Source organism: Sturnira hondurensis, unplaced genomic scaffold, assembly GCF_014824575.4.
Source record: "Sturnira hondurensis isolate 20B ecotype Veracruz unplaced genomic scaffold, ASM1482457v3 Scaffold0013541, whole genome shotgun sequence".
NCBI classification, from domain to species: Eukaryota; Metazoa; Chordata; class Mammalia; order Chiroptera; family Phyllostomidae; genus Sturnira; species Sturnira hondurensis.
In genome coordinates this window covers 1553969-1581808 of record NW_028086172.1, presented here as the reverse complement: position 1 = coordinate 1581808, position 27840 = coordinate 1553969, and the positions used below count along the sequence as shown (strand labels likewise).

General features: G+C 37.2%; 1 protein-coding gene across 1 annotated transcript in view; it reads right to left on the bottom strand.

Annotated features, from left to right (window-relative positions):
* Positions 1–27840, bottom strand: part of CHM (CHM Rab escort protein) — a 146526-nt gene that overhangs the window by 62139 nt on the left and 56547 nt on the right. Inside the window, exons 5-8 of the mRNA XM_037061878.1 lie at positions 20860–21244; positions 16082–16198; positions 15452–15572; positions 12738–12963 (exon numbers count right to left, since the gene is read on the bottom strand). Of these exons, the coding sequence (XP_036917773.1) occupies positions 12738–12963; positions 15452–15572; positions 16082–16198; positions 20860–21244 (849 nt within the window). The remainder of the gene's footprint in view (positions 1–12737; positions 12964–15451; positions 15573–16081; positions 16199–20859; positions 21245–27840) is intronic.

Here is a 27840-nt window from a genome sequence, read left to right as displayed (position 1 = left end):
CACAGGGTTGCTGGTTCCATTTCCAGTCAGAACACATGCCTGGGTTGAGGGCCAGGTCCTTAGGTAAGTGGCAGAGGCAGGAGTGGAACTCACGCAGTCTGGCTTCAAGGCCTACTCTTCCAGGGGTCTCCAAGCCGTGGCCCAAGGGCCCCACATGGCCCAGGATGGCTCTGAATGCGGCCCAACACAAAATCGTCAATTTACTTAAAACCTTTTTTTTTGCTCATCAGTTTTCATTAGTACTCATGTATTTAATATGTGGCCCAAGAAAACTTCTTCCAGTGTGGCCCAGAGACACTGAAAGGTTGAGCATCCCTGCCACCTCTAAGAATATATGTTAAAACATAAAATTAGAATCAAAGTTAATTGCTCATTCAATAGATGTATATTATTCAAAAGAGGTTATGTTAGAGTTAATTCCCTCTAGTTTTAAATACACCTGAAGAATGTGGTTTATGCAAGTGGGGCCATGATTAAAGACTATAGATTCAAGAAGTCAGAATTTTCAAATTCAAATAAAGCCAAAAAAGATTTCCTTAAGAAAAATAGCCACACTGTGAGCTCCACTTTTCTTTTAAAAACTCTAGATGTAAAAGCAAAAAATTGGAAAGATATGCCTGTTTATAAATACATGTGCATTTGTATGAAATAATTTAATGTAGGGATATTAGTCTAAGGGTAAATTATAAATTACAGGTTTATGAATTTCAAATAAACATGAATTAAAGATTGGAAGAGTCATTTAAAAATAGTTGAAACTAACTTGGTTTCTTTTTTTTAATTATTGTTCAAGTACAGTTGTCTCCATTTCCCCCCACTACTCTCCTCCGCCCCACCCACCTCCACCTCCCACTCTCAAACCCACCCCTCCTGCTGTCTTTCTTAAGCCAAATACATCTTCCTGTTTATGCGATTCATTTGTTTAGTTAATTGTTTTATTTTTTAAAAAATTATTTTTATTTACTTTTAGAGAGAATAGGGGAAAGAAAGAAGAAAGAGAGGGAGAGAAACGTCAATGTGTGGTTGCCTCTCATGTGGCCCTACTGGAAACCTGGCCTGCAACCCAGGCATGTGCCCCAACTGGGAATCGAACTGGCGACCCTTTGCTTTACAGGCCTGCACTCAATCCACTGAGCTACACCAGCCAGGGATCATTTAGTAAATTGTTTTAAAATGGAATACAAAGCAAAAACATTCCAATTATTATGAATCTTAAATTGGTAAGACTAAAATCAGTAAAGTTTTACCATATGAAATTAGGCTTTGGGGGGTAATACTTTTATTCTATTCATTATATCAGACAAATGACAACCTACTGCCCTAACTCAGGAAAAGGGGAAGGTAAAGCTACATTAATTATTTCGGCCCCACAGAGTGCTCATTTCCTGATGACCTAGCACATGAAAGAAAAATCCAGTTTCTGTTCTGCAATATTTGATCTTTCTACAGTAATTTCTAATACAACTATTTAAATATTTAATTTTTCAGCACCTACTCTGTGCCAGCCAAAGTTCTACCTCAGCAGCTTTAACTATCATGAACAAAATATACCAAATTCAAAAGTAAGGAAAAAATTGTAAAATTCCCATTATGTAGCAGGCTAGGTGCTAGGAACTACAGGAGACAGAGCAATGATTAAATTTTCTACAGCCAATATATTTACAAACAGACATAAATTAGCAGGTAATTCAATTACACAATTAAATGCCAAATACCAGATCTTGTACATATAAATCAAAGTCTCTAACATATAATGTTTCAGTAAGTACAAAAACATTCACTGTACATATGAAGACTGCAAATTCATAGAACATTTATGTTATAGTACTCTGCTACTTTGGTGCTGCAGATTTCAATGCACTTCCCCTAACATTATCACATTTGAGTGTCCCAGTAACACAGCTAAGGTGGTTTGGTGAGATTTAACTACCCTTTCCATAATACAGATAAAGCAATTGAGGCTCTGAAAATGGAAATGCCATGTTAAAGTTCATGAAAATAATAACATGAAAGAGCTAGAATCAGAACCCAATTCTGAGACCAATATTTTTATAACACATGGAAAACCTCATAACTTTCATGTCATGAAACGTCAAATGACAAGGAATTTTATTAAAAAGACTTGATGTTTGAGCATTCCCTGTCAAAGTAGAAGGTAAACTGATAAAGAACTAGAAATGAACAACTGAAGTAAACAGTTCTGTTACTGTTGTATGCAATCACATTAATTGGATCAATGTGGGGGAAAAAACAAACTTAAACTGGGCAACAGTACAGACAGGACACCCAGCTATCTAACAGCCCTATACTTCCCAGAAAGTAAAGCCTTAGATCTTTGTAATCTGGCTGCCGTTGGGTTTTTTGTTTTTTGAATTAGGTTGAAAATAAATACACTTCATGTATTATTTCTAATATACTTGCACAATATGCGAGGTCTGTCCAGAAAGTATCCAGCCATGATATATGAAACAGAGATATTTACTGAAAATGATACAGGATACAAAAAACACTGTCCATAAGACAATGACATTCAGTCCCCTTCAAAGGAGGCAGGCACCCTCGGGACCTCACACAGATCTACCAGTCGCCATCAGCTGCCCTGCTGTATTTTCCCCAATCTCATCAAACGTCTTAAATGTCTTCCCTTTCAAAGGTGATTTTGGTTTAGGGAAAAACCGGACATCGCAGGGCACGAAATCTGGGTTGTGGTGGGTCTGAGTTACCTGGGTGATTTGATGTTTTGCCAAAAAACTCTGCACGAGATGTGACACACGAGCGGGTACTTTGTTGTGATGAGGCTGCCAATCACCAGTTGGCCACAGCTGTGGCCTTCTGAATCATCCAAATAGTTTCCGCAGAGGAATGAATGTTCAAGCTTAACACAAAATCGGATGCAAATTTGTTGCTCCACTTGCTCAGTCATTTTGAATGTGATGCCCACACAGAACACATGCTCACTCAACGGTGTCCACTACCCCCACTGACTAGTACAGTAAAGTCGTCATTGTTCACACATGAGCATTCCAGTCCACTCCCCTTGACTGTGAGGTTATACCGGTGTCACGCAAACTGTTCTCTTTATATTAATAATGGCTGGATTTTTTCTGGACAGACCTTGAATATGTATTCCAAAGGGTTGGGTCAAGAATTGTTCTCAGTGATCCTTAAAAAGTTAATCTATGTAACTGCATAGCATTACCTTTTAATTTAATTAAACAAAAATCTCAGCTCCAAATACTGAACTTGATTTAAATATTATTGGACTTAATTCAAATATTGCTTTTATCCTATACAAAGCCAGCTACCTTTCACTCTTACACAAGTTATTAGAATTATTTTAAGATCTGGAGTATTATACAAACGTAACCTAGGAGAAAATGACTAGGAATGTTTCTGTACCTACCTGAGTATAATGTAGTATCTGAGTTAGTTAGCCTTGAACGGGATATTGCTAAAATAGAAACTCAAACTGCATAATTTGTGCAGCCAATATAATTCTAATATATTCATGAGACTCACAATAAATGCTCCAGAACCACATACTCAAATATAATGTCATCTTTAATAAGAAGTTATTCTCAAATTAAAAGTCTTTTCCTGTCAAAACCTGAGGAATAATGCAGGCAAGGACACAAAACCATTCCATTGCTTTATTAACGACAATGCTCACTGATCTGTGAATAACCTGGAAAAAATGAAGATTATTGAGTTACTTTACCAATCTCTCCATTCATCAACACAGAACAGGTTTCAAAATGATGAATTATCTCACCAGCCTGCTGTTTATCCCAAGCAACATTCTCTCCTCAAGGGAAAAACAAACAAATGATCATGCAAACACCACCATGCCCACCTCTACACTTTACGTATCATCTCTATGCCAATATACACTATTAACTAGAGGGAAAAGTATCTGTAAAATCACACATAGAAGGTTCAGAAAATGAGATGTGTTACTGTGCTTATTTTACCCTCCAGGATCCTGTGGTTGATAAAAATTCTATTCAAACAGTCCTCCCCAACTTTTGGGAGACGAGCTTTTGGTGATCTTTCTCCCACTGCTAGGAATCCCCTTCCTAGAAAAATACTCCCAGTCACACTACTACTACTACACACACACACACATACACAAACACAAACACACACACACACGTGCGCGCAACCCGCCATGCAATTTCAGGGTATTTGCCTGCAATTCCTGAAGCTCAGGTGATTGATTCCAGGCACTGGAGATAAGATTAAGGACCCCTGAATTTGAATAACTCCTCCTACTATACCCAGCATTCTATGCTGTCTATTTTAGGCTAAGACAGGTTTTTCAAGACGATGGCTGTAAGTATCCTTATGCCATAATTATAGAGAGCCAAATAAAAAAAATAAGAGAATTGTAATTACATAGCTTTTTAAATGTGTGGATGAAAAAAAGTTGAAGAAAATATGCCAAAATGTTCAGTATTATGTTAACAAGCGTTGGGATGTAAGTTAATTATAATAATAATAAATATGAATACTTCTGTTCCTGTTTTCCAAATTTTCTACATATGAAATTATATTTCTTATATAATAAAAACAATTTTTAAAAATTTTAGCATGATGACAGCAATAATAGAAAAATGGTTAGGTAAATTAAGGTACATACACCCATATATCACAGAACTACTTTGTCATTTTAATTTCTTAATTACATTTTATTGATTATACTATTATAGTTGTCCTGATTTTTATAATTTTGACCCCCTCCACCCAGCACTCCCCACTCCCTCAGGCAATCCCCTCCCATTATTCACGTCCATGAGTCATATGTATAAGTTCTTTGGCTACTCCATTTCCTATATTGTACTTTACATCCCCATGGATATTCTGTAACTACCTATTTGTACTTCTTAATCTCCTCACCTCTTCACCCATTCTCTCCCTCTCCTGCCCATCTGGCAACTTCCCAATAACTAACTTCTCTTACTTTTAAGAGTCTCTCTTTATCTTTAAATTCGGCATTTTAATAATAATGTGTCCTGAAACAGGCCTCTTTGCATCCATCATAATTGGAACTCTCTGTGCTTCCTGCACTTGAATGTCTATTTCTTTCACCAAATTAGGGAAGTTTTCTTTTACTATTTTTTTCAGATAAATTACCAATTTCTGTTCTTTCTCTTCTCCTGGTACCCCTATGAGGCAAATGTTGGAGCTCTTAAAGTTGTCCCAGAGGCTGTTTGTACTATCCTCATTTGGGGGATTCTTTTGTCTTCTTGTTGTTCTGACTGGTTGTTTTTTACTTCCTTATGTTCCAAATCATTGATTTGATTCTCAGCTTCATCCACTCTACTGTTGTTTCCCTGTAAATTGTTCTTTATTTCAATTAGTGAATCCTTCATTTCTAACTGGGTCTTTTTTATGCTGCTAAGGTCCTCACTAAGTTCCTTGAACATCGATATAAATAGTGATTTGAACTCTGCAAGTTATAGATCGTTTATCTCCATTTTGTTTAGCTCTTTTCCTGGAGTTTTGATCTTTCTTTTGGGCCATGTTTCCTTGTCTCCTCATTTTGGCAGCCTCCCTGTGTTTGTTCTATGTATTAGTTAGAGCTGCTCTGACTTCATGTCTTGGTAGTATGGCCTAATGTAGTAGGTGTCCTGTAGGGTCCAGTGGCACAGCCTCCCCTATCACCCAAGCTGGGTATTCGAAGCGCACCTTTGGTGTTCTCACCTTCTCTCTCTTTAAAAGCTGTAAGTTAGAGATCAACTTGTGTCTCACGATTTCCTGAGGTAAATGTTGCACCTACTCAATTTTCTACATACAATATTCAGGAAAATTTCATTTGAGTATGAACACCTGGTGCCAAGTGTTTGGCGGTGATTTTGCATACACACTCACACAATTCATAATTATGGTATATGTTAAAAGTAAAACACACTCGTCCTTTATGTTTTAACAATCCTACTACAATGTAGGAGCAAAAAAGGAAATAAAATCTAGGCCACTGAAGAATGAAAGACTGACCTACTTAGTAAACAATCAGTTAAATACCTTCTCTGTACAAAACACAAGCAGCAACAATCTCTGGGTAGTCTAGGTGTACTTATAAAAGAATGTCAAGTTTGTTTGCTCCCACTGGTACTGCTCCACTTTACAGGTTATGAAAACATGACCCAGCATATGAAACCTACTCTGGATTAGAGAGTAATTCTTAAGGCTACTTACTATGTTACCAACCACACAGATAACAGAAATAAATTAGTCAGTTAGGGCTTAAAAAGAACTTCTGTTTGGAAGATGCATTATGAGAGTTCAAAAACCTATATACTACTTATATATCCTTATCTGTGTGCCAGAAAAAATATTAACCAACACATATATAGTAGGGCAAATGCTATGGCTTGCTAGATTAGAAAAAAAATCTATGGGTTTCAATGACTTTTCTTCCAATATGCTCCAATTTATATATGATGACATTAATGGATAGTAGGTAGTATAATAAATAAGCATCATTTTCTTAGCTTAAAGAAATCTACCTATTTAAATGGATAAAAACCTCAGAGGGCATTTACTCATGAAAGTTATTTCTAGTAGTTAAAATGTTATACTGTTTATGCAGAATTCATTTAGAATGCAAGGATATGACTTACAAATGCCTTTGAATCCTTCACATAAATATGCATGCATGCCATTTATAACAGTAGCCTTGATGAGAACACACTGTAACTGGCTGTGAGGAACGCTTAAGAGGCTGATATTAAAACAGAATATAGAATGGCGGTTAGAAATCACAGAACTGGTGACACATAACCCTGATAACCTGGTGATAAAAAGTGTAGGCTGTGATGTATAGATGGTGGCAGTACTACTACTTTGGGACATAAACAGAACAATATTTAGATGAAATTATAAAGCATTATGCAGGGAGTCCAATATAAAATTAAAAGTTGATATGCCTAGGCCAAGTAAATGCATTTGTATTACGATTCACACAGACTCATGTATACAATATACAGGAAGAACTCAAGAGTTACTTTAATTACCAAAGTACCACCCCAAATTTTAATATACTATTTCAAATGCAAGAGAAAACTTTTTTGTTGTTTTACTATCTATCTATCTACACATACATTTAATTACAACATTCTCTGGAAGTATCACTTTCAGTTGGAAAGGGTCAGGTATAATTTTTACAGCAAACACTAAGTCTGAACCACACACAAAATTCCGAGATAAGCTCTAAGCTCTACAGAGGATCAAAAGATATGGAAGGCTGATAAAACCTCAGCCATAGAAGGTTATGATGATGTCTGGGGGAAAATGTGTTTTGTTGGGTTTTTGTTTTGTTTTGTCTTGGTCTAGGATTTAATACATAAGGGTGTCATTCTGAAATTTTATATCAGTATACGAGAAAAAACTTTTAAATGTCTTTTTCTATAAAAACAACAAAAAGGCAAACACCAAATACATACCTAGAAAAAGGTGTGAATTAGGAAAGGCTATGTAAGGATTTAGTGTGTGTGTGTGTGGGGGGGGATGACATTAAATATTTCATTTCCAGAAAGTGCTGGTAGGAAGCCAAGGAACTTCTTTTTTTTTAAATTTTATTTATTTATCTTTTTTTAGAGGGGAAGGGAAGGAGAGATGAAAGAAACATCAATGTATGGTTGCTTCTTGTGCATCCCCTGCAGGGAACTGGCCCCTGCCGGCAACTGGCCTGCAACCCAAGCATGTGCCCTGACTGGGAATCGAACCGCGATCGTCTGGTTCGCAGGCCCGCGCTCAATCCACTGAGCTACACCAGCCAGGGCATGAGCCAAGGAACTTCTGCTCACTCCCCAGTGGTCTTTTCTTTCTGTCCCTATATCCCTACCCTGAAGTTCTCTAGGAGTGAGTAACACATGGCAACACAAGATAAAAGAATGCGGTTCCTTCTGAATCAGGCAATGCCATAGGAAGAGGAAAAGAATGATTAAGAAAACCCTCAAAGTCCCCCATTAGTTTCAATTGGTAGGAGGACCTGTGGTCCTGGGAGATACAACACTCCCTGCCCCTGCCCACTTGGGCAGCGGATTAGAGTAGAAAGAGCTTGTCTGGAAATACTCAGACTTATCACATTCAGAAGGAAGTTGCTCTCAAATATATGAAAATTTTACCTCCACTCATAAAATCACATCATTAAGAAATGTAGATCTGAGAATACCTACTTCTAGCTGTGTACTAGAAGCATGAAGGGACTTTCATTTACAACCAAAAAAAACTATTTGTTACATTAAACAGAATTTTTGTTGTACTGATAAGATTTAAGGAAATAACAGAAATGTCTACAGCAAACCTCCCAATCCCAAACACACACACACATACAAGCACAGTACAAACAAATCCTGAGCTGAATTCAAAGCTTTTCTTTTTGAAGATTTTATTTATTTTTAGAGAGAGGGGAAGGGAGGGAGAAAGAGAAGGAGAGAGACATCAATGTGTGGTTGCCTCTCGTGTGCCACCTACTGGGGACCTGGCCTGCAACCCAGGCATGTGCCTTGACCAGGAATCCAACAGGCAACCTTTTGGTTTGCAAGCTGGCACACAACCCACTGAGCCACACCAACCAGGGCTGAATTCAAAGCTTTGAGCTTTAAATACTGCAATTTAAAAAACCAAGTCTTATTGCCTGTGTCAGTGTGGGAGCTGTTTCTGTTTCTGGGGCTCCTTCATTAAATAAAAATCCCTTGAAGGGAGTGGAAGCGATCTTAAATCTTAGTGCCTCTGGCTGAAGCAAACACAAATAATCCTTGAAGGAAAGCATCCCTAATTTGGGTTCCTAGATTTCCACAGATTAAAGTCAATGGAATATAAACTATTGATCAAAGATAAGCAAGGCACAAGGAAATAAACCATTAACATAAATCAAAACAAACAACATATGGCAGAATGCAATATATATAAAATGAACAAGCAGAAGAGAATATCAAACAACAATATGGAAGATTTAGAGGGGGGATGAAAGATGAAAATATTGAAGTCAAAAGCAAAGGTGCTAAACTACAGATTAGTCACAGGTGAAAGAATTTAATAAACTGAAAAATAGGTCTCAATACATAGAATGGAGCCAGAATGACAAGGAGACAGAAAATATGACACATAAAACAAAGATTAAGAAGGATGAAAGAGAGAATGCTACATTCTAAAATGTACCTGGTTAGGGTTCCTAAAAGGTGAGAAGGGGAACAGTGGAGGAAAAACAGTAATTGCAAAGATACTTCCTGGTAATTTTCCAAAATGATAAATGACAATTAGAGGAAATACAATGTAGCTGTTTGAAGCATATGGGATTGTACGGCAAATGGTTTAATTTTGTTAATTTCAGATAAATCAACCTATAGCAAGCTAGATACACACAAAAAACCAACACCTAAATTTGCTGCAATGAAAATGCAGAATACCAAAGATAAACTATCTTACAAGAAACCTGAAAGAGAAGAGATATCACTTACAAAGAAATGACAATTAGGCCAGCATCAAGCTTTTTAATAGCAAAAATGGAACCCAAATACCAGTGGAACAAATGTTTAACATACTGACAGAGGGCGGTAAGCACAGGATGCGATATGCAGATGCTGCATTATGGAAATGTATGCCTGACTTCTACATGTTTCTACTGACCAATGTCACCGCAATATATTTCATTTTAAAAAAACTGCCAACTTGAACATGTTCACCTAGCAAATCTTCATTCAAAACAAAAAGGCCAAAGTTATTCTCACATATGCAAAAACTAGGAAGCATTTACTACCAACAGAAGTAGTGGAACTTTTTAATACATTTCAGAAAAATGGAACAGACTCCTGTTCATAGGACTCATCCTGCTTGGTAACAGACCAAGATTATCCGATGGGATTAAAAAGATGTGATATGTTATTTATTTGGAACCCTAAATATAGACTCAGAAAACTTAAAAAATAAAGAGATGAAGAAGATATAACAAGCAAATACTAAAAAGATGGAGTAGCTATTTGAATATCAAAGCAGACTTTAAGAAAAAAATGCATTATTGGTGATGAAGAAAGTCATCAGATAATGTAAAACATTAATCAGGAAGATGATAAACAATTATAAATTTATGACTTTAATAAACTGCCTCAATAAATATAAGGTAAAAACTGATAAAATGATAGGGATAAGTTGACAAACCAAACATCATAATGGGAGATTTCAAAACACTTTACTCGGCTCTTGATAGATCAAAGGAAATAACCTCAATAAAAGTTTGAAAATTACAATTTGAAGCTTGACTTGTTATTACACTCCAGGACCAATTATGAGAGAACCCTGTACCCAACAAATAGATAAACACATTCCTGTTGAGCACATACGGAAAAATGGGGAAAATTTAGGACATACTAAGTCATAAAATAAAAGTTCAAAGAATTAGAACCATAAAAACATATTTTCTAGACAGAATACAATTAAATTAGATGTTAAGAGCAGAAGGATAAAACAAACTGACTCTTTTAAAACACCTTAAAACAACTCATGGTCAATAAAAAGATAGTCATGGAAATTAAGATATGACTAAAAGATAACAAAAATAATACTTGAATAAGTATGTAAAATTCAAAACAGTAACAAGAACTTTATCATCGTAAATGCTTATGTTAGAAAAAAAAGGTAATTGTAACTCATTTGGATTCAGCCTCAGAGCTGGCAAGGTCAGGAAGTGGGAGGGATGAGCTGAATAAAACCCAAAGAAAGCAAAATAAAGGAGATAATAAAGAGGTCAAGTTAATAAACTAGAACTCAAAACAAATAAGTGGGCCAAAAAGTCCATTTACTTTATTTTCCATAAGATGGCTCCAGTAGCACTTAGTTGTTTTCAACTTCATTCAAAACAATTTTTTTTTAGATTGCATTGTGACAGCTGTCTTGTCAGCATACATTTAAAAACAACTGATCAAAATTGGTGAATTTTTGTATAGCCATTTTAATACTGAAGATGGACGAAAATAAGCAGTGTTTTTGGCACCTTGTGTTTTATTATTTTAAGAAAGGTAAAAATGCAACTGAAATGTAAAGAAAAGATTTGCACAGCGTACGGAGAAGGTGTTGTGATAGATCAAACATGTCAAAAGTGGATTGCAAAGTTTCGCGCTGGAGATTTCTCATACCTCACAGTCAAGCAGAGCAGCTGAAGTTGACAGCCATCAAATCCCGACATTAATTGAGAACAATCAACCTTTTACCATGGGGGAGATAGCTGACATACTCAAAAATCCAAATCAATGAAGTTATTGGTAAAAAAGAAAAATGTGTCTTTTATTTTACAGGAAAAAATATGCAGACCTTTTGGCTAACCCAATATAATAGACAGGATCAAAAAACCCAACCGTTGATTCTTTGAAAACATAACAGAGACTGTGAAACTTGCTTAAGAGTTCGTGGCTAATACATGGAAGAGCCGAGATTAAAATCTAGGCAGTCTATCTCCATAGCCCAGATTCTTAATTACCTCAAAAGTATTATGTATAAAAGAAAATACTGCACCCTGGCTGGTGTGGCTCAGTGGACCGAGCTCCAGCCTACAAACCAAAGGATCGCTGGTTCAATTCCCCGCATATGCCTGGGTTGCGGGCCAGGTCCCCAGTAGGGGGCATGTGACAGGCAACCACACATTGATGTTTCTCTCCCTTTCTCCCTCCCTTCCCCTCTTTCTAAAAATAAGTAAAAGAAATCTTAAAAAGAAAAAGAAAACACTGCAATATTAATCATTGTTATCCATGCATCATAAACACTCTAAGGCAATACCTACATGACACACGTAACTGAGAGAAGATTATGGTTCAGAATATATAAAAACTCCTACAAATTAATAAGGACAACAGCCCAATAAACAAATGGACAAAAGACTCTTAAAAGCATTTCCCAGAAAAGAAAACAAATAATCAATAAGCACATGAGAAGACATTCATAAGTAATCCGGGAAATGCAAAATAAAAATATAATGTGATGTAATTACCAATTTGTCACTTTGTAAAGTATATAATTGTCTATAATCACTATGCTGTATAGCTAAGTGATTGCAAACAGTGATATTGAATGCAAACTGTAGTTGAAAACTAAAATGAAAAAAAATACAATGTAATGGTTATTTTATGTGAGGCAGATTGATAGAAATTAGAGTCTGATAATACCAAATGTTGGTAAAGAGGCAGATCTCTGACATACAGCTAGGGGAATATACAGTGATACAACTCCATGGAGAAATACCTGGGTACTATGTGGTATGAACACTTATATATCCCATGGCTCAGGGATTCCATTCCTAGATACGTATCCTAGAGAAACCCTTGAGTGTGTATATTCTAAATACATAAAAGGGTATGTATTAGTCAAAGCAAAAACTGGAACTATGTGGTGTCCATCATGAGGAAAATGAAAAATAAATTGTGGTACAATCACAATATACAGTTCACAATATATAACAATGAAAATAAACTGTAATTTTACACAAGAAGGATGATACTTTGAAACACGACATTGAGTAGAAAAAAGAATTTACAGTATGATTCTATTTTTAAAGCTTGAAAACAGGCCAACTGAATACATCATGCAGGTAGTAAGTAGGTAGGCAGATAGAAAGATTATAAGAAAGTAGAGCAACAAAGCATATGCAAATACTAAATCTTGAGTAAATCTCATGTTTGTCTAATTGTCGGCTCTCATGCAAGTGCCGCCTTAGCAAGAAACAAGAGAACCAATGGCAATCTTACCTGCAGAAACACTGAGGGAGCTCCCCTTGACCATACAGAGGGAACAAAAACGGGGTGTTGCCATACCGCCCAAGACAGTGCAGAAAGTTTTTGGTAGCTGTGAGACCATCTATGGTACTGCTGGCTGTCTCTGACGTCATTGCGATGGAATGCAGAACAAAATATTGCAGGTTGGGAGTTAATTTTTGAGTTTTTAAATATTCAGAAAATGTCATCGCCTCATATGCTATGAAAAAGAAAGGTGAAATTTTCTGTTAAAATCAGAACTAAAGTTCAATTGACACCACTACACAAAATTATATCAGGTCTGTTTAAAAGCCTTGGAAAGGGACAAAAGTGGGAATATTACATTTTGGACAGAGAGCAATAATTTTGGGGGGACAAAAAACTAAAAATTTCATTATACTGATTGGATTGATGGCACAATTTTTAAGCTTTAAATGATGAACCTTTGTTTAGTATTTCACACATTTAAAAAGTAGAAAAGTACCCTGGCTGGTGTGGCTCAATGGATTGAGTGTGGGCCTGTGAACCAAAGGGTTGCTTGCTGGTTAGATTCCCAGTCAGGGCACATGCCTGGGTTTCAGGCAAGGTCCCCAGTAGGGAGTGCATGAGAGGCAACCACACATTGATATTTGTCTCCCTCTCTAAAATATATATAAATAAATAAATACTTTAATAAAAGTAAAAAAGCATTAAATAACTCATTAACCATCACAACAGTTTTCCAGGCAATTGTCTTATTTTATCATTAAAAGTGCAGAATAATGCTGATAATTGTATTGTGAAATATTAAATATGACAAATGGTAAACTTTTGATTAAAGTATTAGAGCAATATGTGATTTTTTGAAGCATATATTCCTTATTAAACTAGGAACAATGAACTGACTAAAAAGTAATAAAACTAATTTCTATGTGGCTTATAAAATCAGTCTCACTGCCTTATAATCACAGCACAAAAGAGAAGGGATCTGTGAAAAACTATTTCTTGAAACCAAAAAAAGAAAAAAAATGTAATTGGATGGTTAGTGGTTGGAAATACATTTCCATGAGAAAAGACAAAAAACTTCATGGAAATTATTTATATAAACTAATAAGAATTATAAAGATTTACTGAGATAATAATATGTTTATATCACAGTGGAGAAGAATTTGGCAATATCTAATGGGCTTACAGTTTTAAGAGCAAGTGCTAAATGTTTTAAATTGAATTTGCCGGGGTGACACTGGTTCACAAAAGCATACAGGTTTCAAGTGTATGACTCAACAAAACATGGACTACACATTTAGTGAAAAAAATACTGCTGTAGTTCTCATTGTAACTTCATAAATGGTTGATAGTATCTTGTTATTTTGTATAACTTTCCCAGTCCAGCGCCCTTAAAGTGTAAAGCTCTGTTACTAATGGGGTCTATTCAGTTTTCAACAAACTGAGAAGGAACTGGCCCCAGATCACACAGTGAGATGAGTCAAAGCCAAGTCAGAAACCACATCTTCTCCTAATCCAGCAATTTCCACCACACAATCCAGTCTTTTTTAAAATCAATCAAAATGAATAATTCAATATTCCAAGCACAATTACTGATGAAAAAGAAATAATGAACAATGCAAACGACTACAGTAGTTTCTCTATAATCCAAGAATCCATTTTCTGTGATTTCAGTTACCTATGGTCAACCAAAGTCCACAAATATTAAATGGAAAATTCCCAAAATAAGCAATTCATCAATTCTAAATTGTATACACTTCTGAGTAGCATGATGAAATCTCACGCTGTCCTGATGAGCCCCATTCCATCCCGCCATGGAGAAGAGTCACCCGATGGCCCAGCACAGTCACACTGCATATGCTGTCTGTTAGTCACTCTGTAGACAGCAGTTAGCAGATCAAACGTCTCAGTGCTGCAGTGCGATACTCTTATTATACTTAATAAGAGCAGTGATGCTAGAAGTTCGTACATGCCAAAGAGAAGCCATAAAGTGGAAACGGGTATAGGAAAAAACCTAGTGCATATAGGTTTCAGAACTATTTGTGATTTCAGGAATCCACTGGGGATCTTAGAACATATTCCCTGTAAATTGCGGGGGGAGGGGTGGAAATGAATTAGTGTATCATCTATGAAGAGCCAGTTAACAAAAAATATTTAATTAGTAAGAACAAAACGTAACATACAGCACAGCATGTATTCAATGACAAAAATGTCCTATACCTGCACTGTATGCACAATAGCTACTAGCCACATGTGGCTACTGAGTGACTGAAATGTGGCTAGTGTGACAGAGGAACTGAATTTTAAATTGTATTTACTTTTAATTAATTCAAGTTTAAATAGCTACATGTTGCTAAAGGCTACCATAGTGAATAATGCACAGTATGAATGTATTTTATAAGAGAAATAAGTGGCTTCCTACATCAGAAAAAGCATTTTAAAATAAGAAAGCTCAAATAATAGGCCGTGACTGATGTAGCTCAGCGCACTGAATGTGGACCTGTGAACCAAAGGGTTGCCGGTTTGATTCCCAGTCAGGGCACATGCCTGGGTAGCTGGCCAGGTCTCCCCGCCCCCCACTGGGGGGCACACAAGAGGCAACCACATGTGGATGTTTCTTTCCCATTCTCCCTCCCTTCCCCTCTCTCTAAAAATAAATTAATAAAATCTTTAAAAATAATAATGATCATCACAGGAAAACACAATGAAAAGAAAAACAATACCTTTATATTCATCAGGATGCTCCTCATACTCCATACAAAATGTAAGAAACTTCATTAGCATTCGCTTTTCTACCATAGTAAGTTGTTTGCTATTAAAGACATCTGCTCTTGAACAAGGAACCTGAAACACGTGATTTTAAGTTAAGAAACTGCTTCCTCGTGAGTGAGAAACAAGGATTCCAAACTACATTGTTTTCCTTAAACTATAACAAGGTCATTATTTCCATTCCAGTCAGGCTGTTTCATGTTCCCTTCCATCAGTTCTAATGGCATCTCTGTTGACTTCAGAGCTAATTAACTTGTGAGCTCTCCCTACTTAATTTGCCAACCTGCTCCTTATGCCATTAAAATGCCAATGGCATGTCACCTGTAACTAGCAAATGACAGCTCAGATCCAGCAACACTGGCCAAAATTAACAGCTTCTCCACACCAGCATCGAGCGGCAGAAGAACTCATGAGAAAATTCACACATTTTAACTGAGCAATCTCTTACTATTTACATTTGTAATTCATCAAACGGGACTGGGATTTTCTGCTTTACGAGGGGAATCATCTGATTTTGCTTATCCTTCCAAAGCAAACCGTCACTTAAGTTCATATCCAGTTACAACGGATGATCAGCATCGTACCTGTTCCACTCTTCCTTCTCGAAATGCAAGAATCCTGGTAATATTTTTGAACTCCGCATAGCGACTGACATTAGATTTGATTAGAAGATCAATTAGCAATCCTCGAGAATACAGCAGCTGTATAGAGAAAAGAGTTTATAGCATGAAATAAATGGTGAAATTGTGGAAAATTCATAAACACTAAATACAGACATGTAGTTGCTATAATTTGAATTATCTGTAAAATCTGCACAACTGAATTATTTGTAAAAAGCATTAAACCTATTTATATTATAATTCATAACATATTCCAGGCTTACAATTGATTATCTGAATTTCAAAATCAAAAAACCCCTGGAATTGAAAGTCCTTACGTAACTGGTTTGGCAACCAAACCTGACCCAAATGGATATAAGATATAAGTAAGGCAGCTCTGGCTGGTGTAGCTCAGTGGACTGAGCGTGGGCCTGCAAACCACACGATTGCAGTTCGATTCCCAGTCAGGGCACATGGCTGGGTTGCAGGCCAGGTCTCCAGTAAAGGACACATGAGAGGCAACCACACATTCATGTTTCTCTCCCACTCTTTCTCCTTCCCTTCCCTTCTCTCTAAAAACAAATAAATAAAATATTTTTTTAAAAAAGATATAAGTAGGCTCTTCTACTTTCATCCTACTTAATCCATCTGACTGAAGAAATACCAGAACATAAACTGTATTACTTTCTAAAATACATACTTATTGAATTTACTGGGTGATGCCGGCTAATTAAATTATACAGGTTTCAGGTGTACAATTCTACAACACATTATCTGTATACCTCGTATCGTACTGTGTGTTTACCTCCCCAAGTCAAGTCTACACCCACCATCATTCCCCCCTCCCCTTTACTCCCTCCTACCTCCTCTACCTACTTATCTCCCAGTGATCACCTTACTGTAGTCTGTGCCTATGAGGAATTTTTTTGTTTTCTGGTTACCCTAACATACCACCATTTGGCTGTGTATAATGCACTCCCATGTGTAACACACACCCACGTTTTTGGCCCAAATATTCAGGGAAAAAAACTTTTATTATAATTTTTAATTCAATTTTTTATGTATACATAAAACTGATGATCATATTCCAGGGTATTTCTGTGCATACGGTTATCATTATTGCTTTCTAAACTACATTTTTAATGCATAAGCATCAATAAAAGAACTAAAAAACATTTATATGGATATGGAATTAGTACTACCCATATATAATATGCAGCCTTATTTTGCCCTCAAAAATCTGGGGGCCATTATACATGGCAAAATACGGTACATATTTTAAAATCTGAATACCGGAACACAGCAGGCCCCCAGGGTTTTGGATAAGGAACTGTAACCTTGTCTACGGCCACGTGCTCATTAAGAAGAAAGGAGCCCACTGGGCCTCCTTGTCAATGAAACAAGAAAAACACTGGTTATACATTTCCCTTGAAAGAGTCAACTTAGAAGGTCCCTCTGTAACACCAACAGTCTAGATTGACCTGCAGTAAGTCTTTCTCGAGAAGTGAGGATGATCAGTATTGCCAGTACACACATGAGGAATTGATTTAATCCTTCAACATCTCTCATAACCAATGTGAGAGAGACAAAAACAAATTCAACAGTACTAACATGTTTGAAATTTAACCATATGGTTAAATGCAACAGATTTAGCTACTTTCTATATTGAGATATCCTTAAGTGGCAATAACTCAATAAATGTTAAAAATTTAAATGTTATACCCTAAATAAGGAAGGAAAAATTTTAAAAATTAGCTCTACTTCACAGAGAAATGGAATTTCAAAATCTACACCATGAGTATGAGTATACAAGAGGCCAATAAAGAACTTCTGATAATCAATTATCAGATGAATTTTATCAACTATTTGTTATATTAGTCCAGCATTATGCAGAACAAAATATAGATTTTTTTTAATTAATCCAATTCCACTGATGAAATTATGGCATGTTACTCCATTACTTTCAGCCTAATACACAGCACAACTGATGTAAGCCCATGTTTAAGAATATATCGCCAAGTCTTACTTCTGTAATTATAATTTAAAAGGTTCTTCAAATAATTCATTTGTTTAAAAATATTTGAGATTCAAAGATCCCTCAGTGGTCATAATCATTTCACAAATGCATCAAACATAAAATATATGTACAGTTAATGAAATCTAGTAAAGCTTATGATTAAAGGCCAGCTTTAAAAATAATGCAGTTAGCCCTGGCTGTTGTAGCTCAGTGGATTGAGCGCGGGCCTGCAAACCACACGATCGCGGTTCGATTCTCAGTCAAGGCACGTGCCTGGGTTGCAGGCCAGTTCCCAGCAGGGGACTCGTGAGAGGCAACCATACATTGATATTTCTCTCCTTCTCTCCTTACCTTCCCCTCTAAAGATAAATAAAATCTTTTAAAAAATAATGCATTCAGGATATCACTCAAGAGTGAAAACAAATTTCAATTAAAACTCTTCTAAATTTTGTCTGAAGCTCAGGAATATCAATTCTGTTACCATATTTAAGCTTAAGCCTCCTTTTCATCACTCTGAGTGATCTACCACGGCAATTTCACAGTGGCGTGAGGCTAAAGAAGACTTCGATTTGATTATAAGAATGGGAACTAGACTTAATAATTTTTGCTTTACATGGCATGTTGCTTTCATAATTAGAAAGGGTATGAATGTTTTCAGAAATAAGTTTTAACTGTGAGCACTTTATCTTTGATCATTTTACCTATTAGTGTAAACAGTATAACACTATAAAGTATTTTATGTAACTAACTTACCCTGGGCTACAAGATCACTTTTTAATAGGATGCCTGCACGGATGTGTTTTGTAAACTGTAAAACACCGCATCAGATAGAATGCTAAGTATGGAGACAGCAAACTGAACTTTAGGAAAAAGTAGGGCAGGTGATAGGTATCTGTCAATAATCCTAAGCTTAGATGTAATAGTTGCAATTATTAGAACAGATAAAATTTCCAAGGCACGACTGATTGCCCCAATATCACAGAATACAATGCTTTCCACGCAGTCGGCACTCAGTAAGTGTTCTCTGAATGACTAACATTAAAAACACAATTATAAGCCTCTTGTATTGCTATAGTTATACATTCTTTAGCTACTCCTGCTTTTGTAGGATGAGGACAATAAATCATTATTGGTTATTTAAGTGCACGAGCCCAGGAAAACTATGTAGAACAAAGTACACCTACCTGCCTTGATGCTTCTCCACATGTTTGCTTTTAATTCACCCTAACAGAACCACTATTATGACCCATTAAACTCAGAGATATACCCAGAAATCTCCTTCGGAGTCTCCTGAAGTGTCTTATCATCTACCTAACTCTCTCCCCTTCTACTACAGTCATCTTTCATTTTCTCATACAAGTAAATCATTTCCGACGCTAATTCCAAACATGAAAAAGCAACATATCCTACCATTTTCCTTTGCAAGATTTATACTGTATTTCCGTTACCCTAAGGGTTAGAGACTTTTATGAGCTAGCCTTTGTACCTAACCATTATTTACTTCATTGTTTATTTAAGTAAAGCATTCCACATTCCAAGTAACTTAAAATGAAAATTCCAAAACAAAACCTATTTGTTAGTGGACAGGCAGTCGTTTATTTATTTATTTTTTTTGTATTGTTAAAACCATTGCCTGCTCATGGGAACAAGAGGACTATTAGTGAGCTATGATTAAACTTCCACCCCACAAATGAGTAGCAAAGGGAACATGGGAAGAAGGTGGAGGAGAATGGATAGGGCAGAAATACGCAAGTAGGAGCAGAACCGAATCGGACTCAGAGAACTATGCAATAGAAAAAGACAATGGATAGTAAAAGGATACTCGTATTTTCAGGGATCAAGTTCAAAGGCAGCAGCAGTGTGGGGGATACAGGATTGTATCAGCAAAATGTGAGGAGCACGCAACTAGTCCCTCTCCTTACTCTGTAGTCTGGAACTTGAGGAGAGCACATTAAATTGAAAAGCTTAGTTTTGTGGGTAGCCTGATGTTATTCACTACCCTCCCCTACTTCTTTTCAATTTCTCATTATTGGCCCTCAGCGAATGGTACTTAGTGTCTGTTCCTTTATATTTTCACTCTGCCCTGTAGCTTAACTCTTTAAGGCCATTATCCTTTATCCTAGTGGTTTTCTATTCTTTGCACTAAATGAGCCTTGTTTCAATAAACCCAATGCAACATTGAAGCTTCCCAAGACTAAGACACTGACCTAACACTGGAGTTAAGTGAGGGGACATAACCAAAGGCAACAACATTCTTTCCAGCCTCCCTGGCCCCACTACAGCGAGTTTACTCTCCAAGCCCTCACGTGTGGACAAGGAATTTCCAAAACTGCATCGGATATTTTTCAAAATGTCCATTATCATATAGATGTTGAAACAGTGACTATATATAAGGGCTAAAAATAAGTTCACTTAATAGAGTGATTACACAGAACCTGAATCTGTGATTAGGATCATTAAATTTTTTCTCTTGATAGAATTCATATTTATGCAGTAAGAGAATATTAGGGTGGATCTTGTACTCCAGTACAAAAGTATCCTTGAAATCTAGTGCTGAGCACTTTTCATGTTTTAAACCTATATTTAAAGAGATTTCATTGCGTTCAAACACTGTTGGCAACTATATCTTTATAAAACAAATGTCCTACACTTCAGACGATAAAATGATAAAAATTGGCCAATCTTTATAAAAATCAGTTGAAAATTAGTGCTGTTCTCTGGTAAGATGGGTGAAAGTGGTCCTTACCTTTGATACCAAATCGATATTAAACCTCCTGCCTTCTTTAACAATTTGCGAGTACGTAATCCTATTTTTCTTTGGTGGTTCTGCAATGTCTTCTGCTGCGGCCACAGGTTCACTGGTTTCCTCTGAAGTTGACAGCACACAGGTGTTATCATCACCACGGTTCACGTGCTCCCCTGTCCCTTCAGCATCTTGCACTTCCAGGGCCGGCTCAGAATCAGCGCTGGGAGTCTGGTCTGGGGGCCCCTCACAGCTCACAGCGCTTAATGACTCGCCTGCTGGGGGCAGGCGGGCCGAATCTGCGGCTGCGGCAGAGCCGGCAGATGCCACCGAGGCGTGGTTTTTCTGCAGTGCGCCAGTCTCCTCGACGCCTTCGTGCAAATCCTGACTAATGAGAAATTATAACAATAATCAACACCATGTTTCTGATCACTGTACTTGGCCCCACTTTAACATTTTAACTTTTAATGGCAATTTTGATCTCTTCATGCCACTTGCTCTTATCAAGTTCTCTGTGTGTTTTGGCTTTTCTGAGCCACACATTAAATATTCGCCTATTCTGGTTTTAATAGTTACAATAGGAAACATAATTAACATTTGAAAAATACACAAACAGTTCAGGGTTAGGCAGTCTGGTCACCTGTACATTTTGGGGAATTTAAAGCAGACAGTGGAACTGTATTTTCTAAACAAATCAAAACAGTGTTTATGACCACAGTCTTCTGAATAAACAAAGAGCAGTTCAAACCCTCACCCTATCACTAGGAAACTCCGTGAACTTAGTCAAATTATTTATCCTCTCTGACCTAGATACCTGATCTGTAACACAGAGCCATCGTCCCTTGAAACCATAGGTGGCTAATACCACCTCCCTCACAAAACTGACCGGAAGATCAAATAAAGTATAACATGCAAAGAACCAGGCACAGAGCAAATGACCAATACTGGAAGTTATCAGAGATCACTATTATTGGAGGTGAGACAGCTAGAAAAAAGTGTCATGAAAGTGGAAATTGGTTTATCACAATTTCTATATTATTTCCTGCTGTACTTTAAGTATCAGTGTTTATTACTCTACCGGTAGCCCCACTTCCAAAGTTATGACTAGAGTTACCACTCTCAGTCCATTACTGCCTTTACTGACATCCACTCTTCCTGTATCAATGTATGTCTCCATGATGGCTTTTTAAAAAGATTTTATTATTTATTTACTTATTTCTAGAGAGAGGGAAAGGCAGGCAGAAAGAGAGGGAGAGAAACATCCATGTGTGGTTGCCTCTCAAATGTTCCCCACTGGGGACCTGGCCTGCAACCCAGGCATGTGCCCTGACTGGGAATCAAACCAGTGACCCTTTGGTTTGCAGGCTGGCACTCAATCCACTGGGCTACACCGGCCAGGGCTCTCCACGAGGTTTCATCCTGCACAGAACCTGCATTTTCAGTGAGTTGCCCTGCTGCTCAGCACTGCTCAGGAATAAAACTGCCTTGTACCTCTGAGCCATGGGGAAGCAAGCATCTGCTAATTGACTGCTCAAGAACTAACAGCGAGTGGCTCACACCTGTTAGAATGGCTTTGTCAACAAGACAGGTAATAATATGCACTGGAGAGGTTGTAGAGAAAAAGGAACCTTTGTTCACTGCTGGTGGGAATGTTAAGTGGCGCAGCCATTGTGGAAAACAGCGTAGCGGTTCCTCAAAAAATTAAGTTACCCTATGACCCAACAACTTCTCTTCTGGGTATCTACCTGAAAAACTTGAAAACATATACCCATAAACACATATGCACCCCTATCTTCATTGTGGCATTATTCACGATAGCCAAGACATGGGAACAACCAAAGTGTTCTTCCATGGACGATTCGATAAAGAGGATATGGTACATACATATGCACAATGCAGTATTACTCAACCATAGAAAAGATGAAACACTACCATTTGCAATGGCATGAGTGGGTCGTGAGAATATCATGCTGAGCAAGCCAGGCACAAAAAGTTAGGAACCATATGATTTCACTCATATGCGGGATATAAAACTGAAACTCACAGATACAGACAGCAGTATGGTGGTTACCAAAGGGAAGGAGGTGGGGGCAGTAAAAGGTAAAGGGGTCAAATCTATGGTGATGGAAGATGATTTGACCTTGCGTGATGGGCACACAGTGCAATATACAGACCATGTATCGCACAAATGTGCACTTTGAAACCTGTATGATACTATTAACCCATGTCACCCCCAAAACATTGAGTAAAAAAATAAAATACAAAAATCTGTTTTAAAAAATCTAAACCCTACCACATAAAATCTTGCCATTCATGACTCTAAACCAAATCACCTTCTTTATCTACTATCTTCCAGTCTCATCGCTCCTGCCTCCAACACGGCATCTCCACTTCCAGATTTACCAAACTCTCATCTCTCGGTTTGGGCCCACATCACTTGTTTATTCTGGGACAGTCTTTCTATGCCCCGTAACATCATAACTGCACCATCCCTAAATAAGGACATGCTCCGACAATACATTCACTCTAAGAAGAAGTTTAATTTCACATTGAACCACTCATCCCTAACGCAACCATTCTCATCATTCTATTACTCCATGCCTCCATAATACACCCATGAAGTTTACCTTACATCTGTTTATCAGTTCCTTTTTCACAGTCATCTGTTTTGTCCAGGACATACTTTATATTTCTAATCATACTTTAATTCTCGAGGGAAGACTCTAGCATGTCTTCTTGCGTGTTCCTCATAACACCTGCCGCTCTGCTCAGTAACCGTGCTATCTAATAGATGCTTGGGGAGTAAATGGTTTGCATGTGTAAATATGAAAGTTATTTGCAGAAAAGACAAACACTTAGGCCAGGAAAAATCAGTCAGTGGTGGATTCACAAGTCTTGGTTCACTGAAAGAGGGCCTTATTAAAATTAATACAATAAATATTGCAATGAAAAGGGTAGGATGAAAGAATAAAATAACTTATTAAAAATGTCAAGAAATAAAATGCCATGGTATTTTTACTGTTATAACCTAGTAATTTTAATTAAATATAATGAGAATGAACTTGACATTATTAATGTTACAACAATACTTTTCAGGTCTTGGAAACTACAGTCAGGAAAGTTCTAGATGCAGGTATTAGGCAACTCACAATGTCTCAGGTTCCCAGTGTACAAAACGGAGATCATTCTGTGTGCCTGACCTTTCATGAGGCTGTTGTAAGATAAATGAGCTAACATATACGAAAAGTATTGTATAAACACTAAAAGCTTACTCAAACACAAAGTATTAATCAAATGTAATAAGACTATAAAACATCCCCCAGTTAACAATGAGCAATGCCAAACAGGAGCACCTAGGTTTTCTGAGACTCACTGAAAATTCTGACCACGTAACTGCCAACAGCACCATTGACATTAGTGACATTCAGGATGAAGGGTGATGATACGAAACGTGATGTGTATATACTCTACAAAATTGTACGTGCTCCACATCCACTCTCACTATTTTGAAAACCAACAAACCAAAGTGTGTCTCATGAGGGATCTAAAGCAACAGCTTTCAGCAGAAGTTCCATGCATAAAGATAAGGCTGAGAGATGACAGGGTAATTCATTATACTTTACAGATAAGGCAGAATACGGCCACTGGTCCTACTATAGACCACCATGATGACACCATGGAGATTGATCTAGTCACTGGCTATCTCCATTGCATTCTGAGAAAGGGGACTTTGCAGAGTAAATGGAATGCACTAGCCAATGTTGGACAATCTGAAAGCTAAAAGCCAAAACACTTAAATAAAAGTGTCAATGTGAGGAAAGGAGTTACTCTTTGTGAATTCATTTGACATGCATAAGCTATTCAGTTTATTGTTCTCAACATCAGAATTCGATGAAATCCCTAGCACTACGTAAAACATACACACTAAAAACACAGTAGGGACCTTACTTTCCATTAACGACCACCATAATATTTTTAAATTCTGTCAAAGTTGAATTTAATACCTAAGTAGAAGGCATAAAGGCACCAGAAAACTTCAAAAACTTAAACTCCACTACATTCCTAAGTAAGCAAAATTCTGTTCATCTGTCTTTCCATACAGGATAGGAAATGGAGTAGCCAAAGAACTTATATGCACTTCCCAAGGACATCGACAATGATGGGCGGAATGGCCTGAGGGAGTGGGGGGTGCTGGATGGAGGGAGGCAAAGGGAGAAAAATCAGGACAACTGTAATAGCATAACCAATAAAATATCATTTTTTTAAATGTTTTTTTTTAAGATTTTATTTATTTATCTTTAGAGGGGAAAGGAGAGGGGGAGAGAAACATCGATGTATGGTTGCCTTTGGTGCGTCCCCTGCTGGGAGTTGGCCTGCAAGGGAACCGGCCTGCAACCCAGGCATGTGCCCTGACTGGGAACCGATAAAATACCATTTTTTAAAAAATCAAATATAAAACAATATTGGTGTCTTAAAATTCTTTTAAGAAGATAATTCAAGTTTTTGAAGCAAACTTCAGAAAAAAATAACTCAATTTTATTAATTTTTAAATATTTGACAAGTATACTATAAAATCACATTTGCCAGTTGAAAATGAATGTCATTGAATTATATGCTCTCAAAGGAAATTTTAGAGTTCTAAAATGATACTATAATTTTAACATATAAAGAGAAAATCTGCATCATTAGTTCTTATAAAAACTTTCAATAAAACAGATTTCGCAAATGAAATTTAAGGTCATTTATATTGCTAATTTGAATTTCAAAGGCCATTTGTAATACAGTATAACAATATTTTTGAGATAATTTTACCTCATTGCAACTGCTGAATACTACTTATATAATGCATTTTTCACTAACTGCCCAAAATTATATATAAGCCTGAGAATTTAGGGGGTATAAATTCTGATATTATCTAGTATTGCTTATTAATTAATGGTAGTAACAAAAGAATGCCTCAAAGTGAATGTCTTATTAATGCCTTGTAACAGTCGCCCTTTCAGATGAATCAAATGCAAAATTACCAGCCAGCTGGTTAATTTATTCAGCACAGGTGTTCACTATTTATTTTCTAGCCCTCTGCACCTTTTCTCCCCAGTACAGCTTGCTGCAGAGATTGTATCCTTTTACTCTGATGTATGCACTTTGTTGTAAGCCCATTCATTTCTGAGTTACGCAGTATATGTTATACAGCTACCCAGCTGTTTATTCCTGCAAATAAATGTTTATGGTTACTCCTAAGAGTTACAAAAATCACACTATCCAAAAGTTATTGTTCCAGAAAATAGTAATATAAAAAAACCCACTGTAATCAATTTTGAATTGCTGCGACATAATATATTGGTAGATATATTGCCTATTTATTACCAACCTAAAATGTTAATTCATACTATAGAATATAGCTCAAATGTGAACCTCTCATCACCTACAAAAGGAAAATTTCCTAAGGTGTTGTATGGCAGGTACTGTTGTTTGCCTGCTCAGAATCCATTAATTGCCCTTATACTCACTGCCCTAAGAGCTGGAATTTTGTTCCAATATCAGGCAAAAGGTGCCCAGAACTAGGGGATAGATCATGGCTGATCAAAGCCAATCCCTGCAATGTTACTGACCTTTGCTAGGCACTGATTTTGCCATAAGCAGGTAGGTTATCTAGTTTCAGCCAAACACACAAGGGAGAGTTGGGTGAGGCTTTTGGTCAAATCTCTCTAGCAGAGTAATAACCAAAAAAAAGCATGCACATGTTAAGAAAAACTCTCCCACTTCCTTTCATGTTTAGAGATTTCTGTTGTGTGAAAACCTATTTGGAATCATGGCAACCCTCCTCTCCATCATCTACTCTGTAGAGAAGGCTAAGAGCAGTGCAGAGAAGCTATCCCAGCATTCTGATTGGGATGAAGATGCTCAATTAACAAATCATGCAATGACCAACCTACCAATCTACTCACCTGCTCCCATGATGGGTAGCCCACCTGCCCAGCTAGCTACTTGTTTAAACCACTTTTAGCTGGGCACTGTGTCACTTGCAGCCTAAAACAAACTTATCTGCACATAGTATTAAACAACAGCTTCCTCTGAGCTGTAAAAATTATAGAACTTTGGCCCTGGCTGGTGTAACTCAGTGGATTGAGCTTGGGCCTGTGAACCACACGATCACGGTTCGAATCCCAGGCAGGGCACATGCCTGGGTTGCGGGCCAGTTCCCCACGGGGGACTCACGAGAGGCAACCATACATTGATATTTCTCTCCTTCTCTCCTTCCCTTCCTCTCTAAAGATAAATAAATAAAATCTTTAAAAAATTATAGAATTTTGGATTACTATTAGAATATATATTCTGGTATCAATCCAGCAGACTTGGTTCATCTGCAAATCTAAGACCCAAATTTTTATCCTGCTTTAGCATTATCACACCAGAAAAAGGAAAACAATGTTCAATATCATACAAAAAATAGGGCAGGAAAGGTACAAGTTCTTCTCGATATTTTAGAAATATAAAATCTCATGCCAGCCTGTGAACCAAAGGGTCGCTGGTTCGATTCCCAGTCAGGGCACATGCCTGGGCTGCAGGCCAGGACCCTACTGGGGGCACACGAGAGGCAACCATACATTAATGTTTCTCTCCCTCCCTTTCTCCTTCCCTTCCTGTGTCTAAAAATAAATAAAATCTTTTAAAAATTTGAAAATCCTTTCTTACTGAGGAAACTACATGGCATTAGGCAATTAACAGACAACAATTTTCTACCCCCAAATTGTTTACGTTTGTGTGACTTAAGTGTGAATTAATGTGTTGAGCCTTTTCATAGCCTGTTGACTATTTCAAACCAGAATTAGAAGATGCTCTTTGCTCCCCCACATAAACAAAAATATCCCGCAGCACACAAACCACAGTCGTGACAGCTAAAGGGTACTGCACTCATCCCTTATCTTCCTGACAGCGGGAGGTAGGAAAGCATGTTAATTCTCCATCATAGATATGACTACT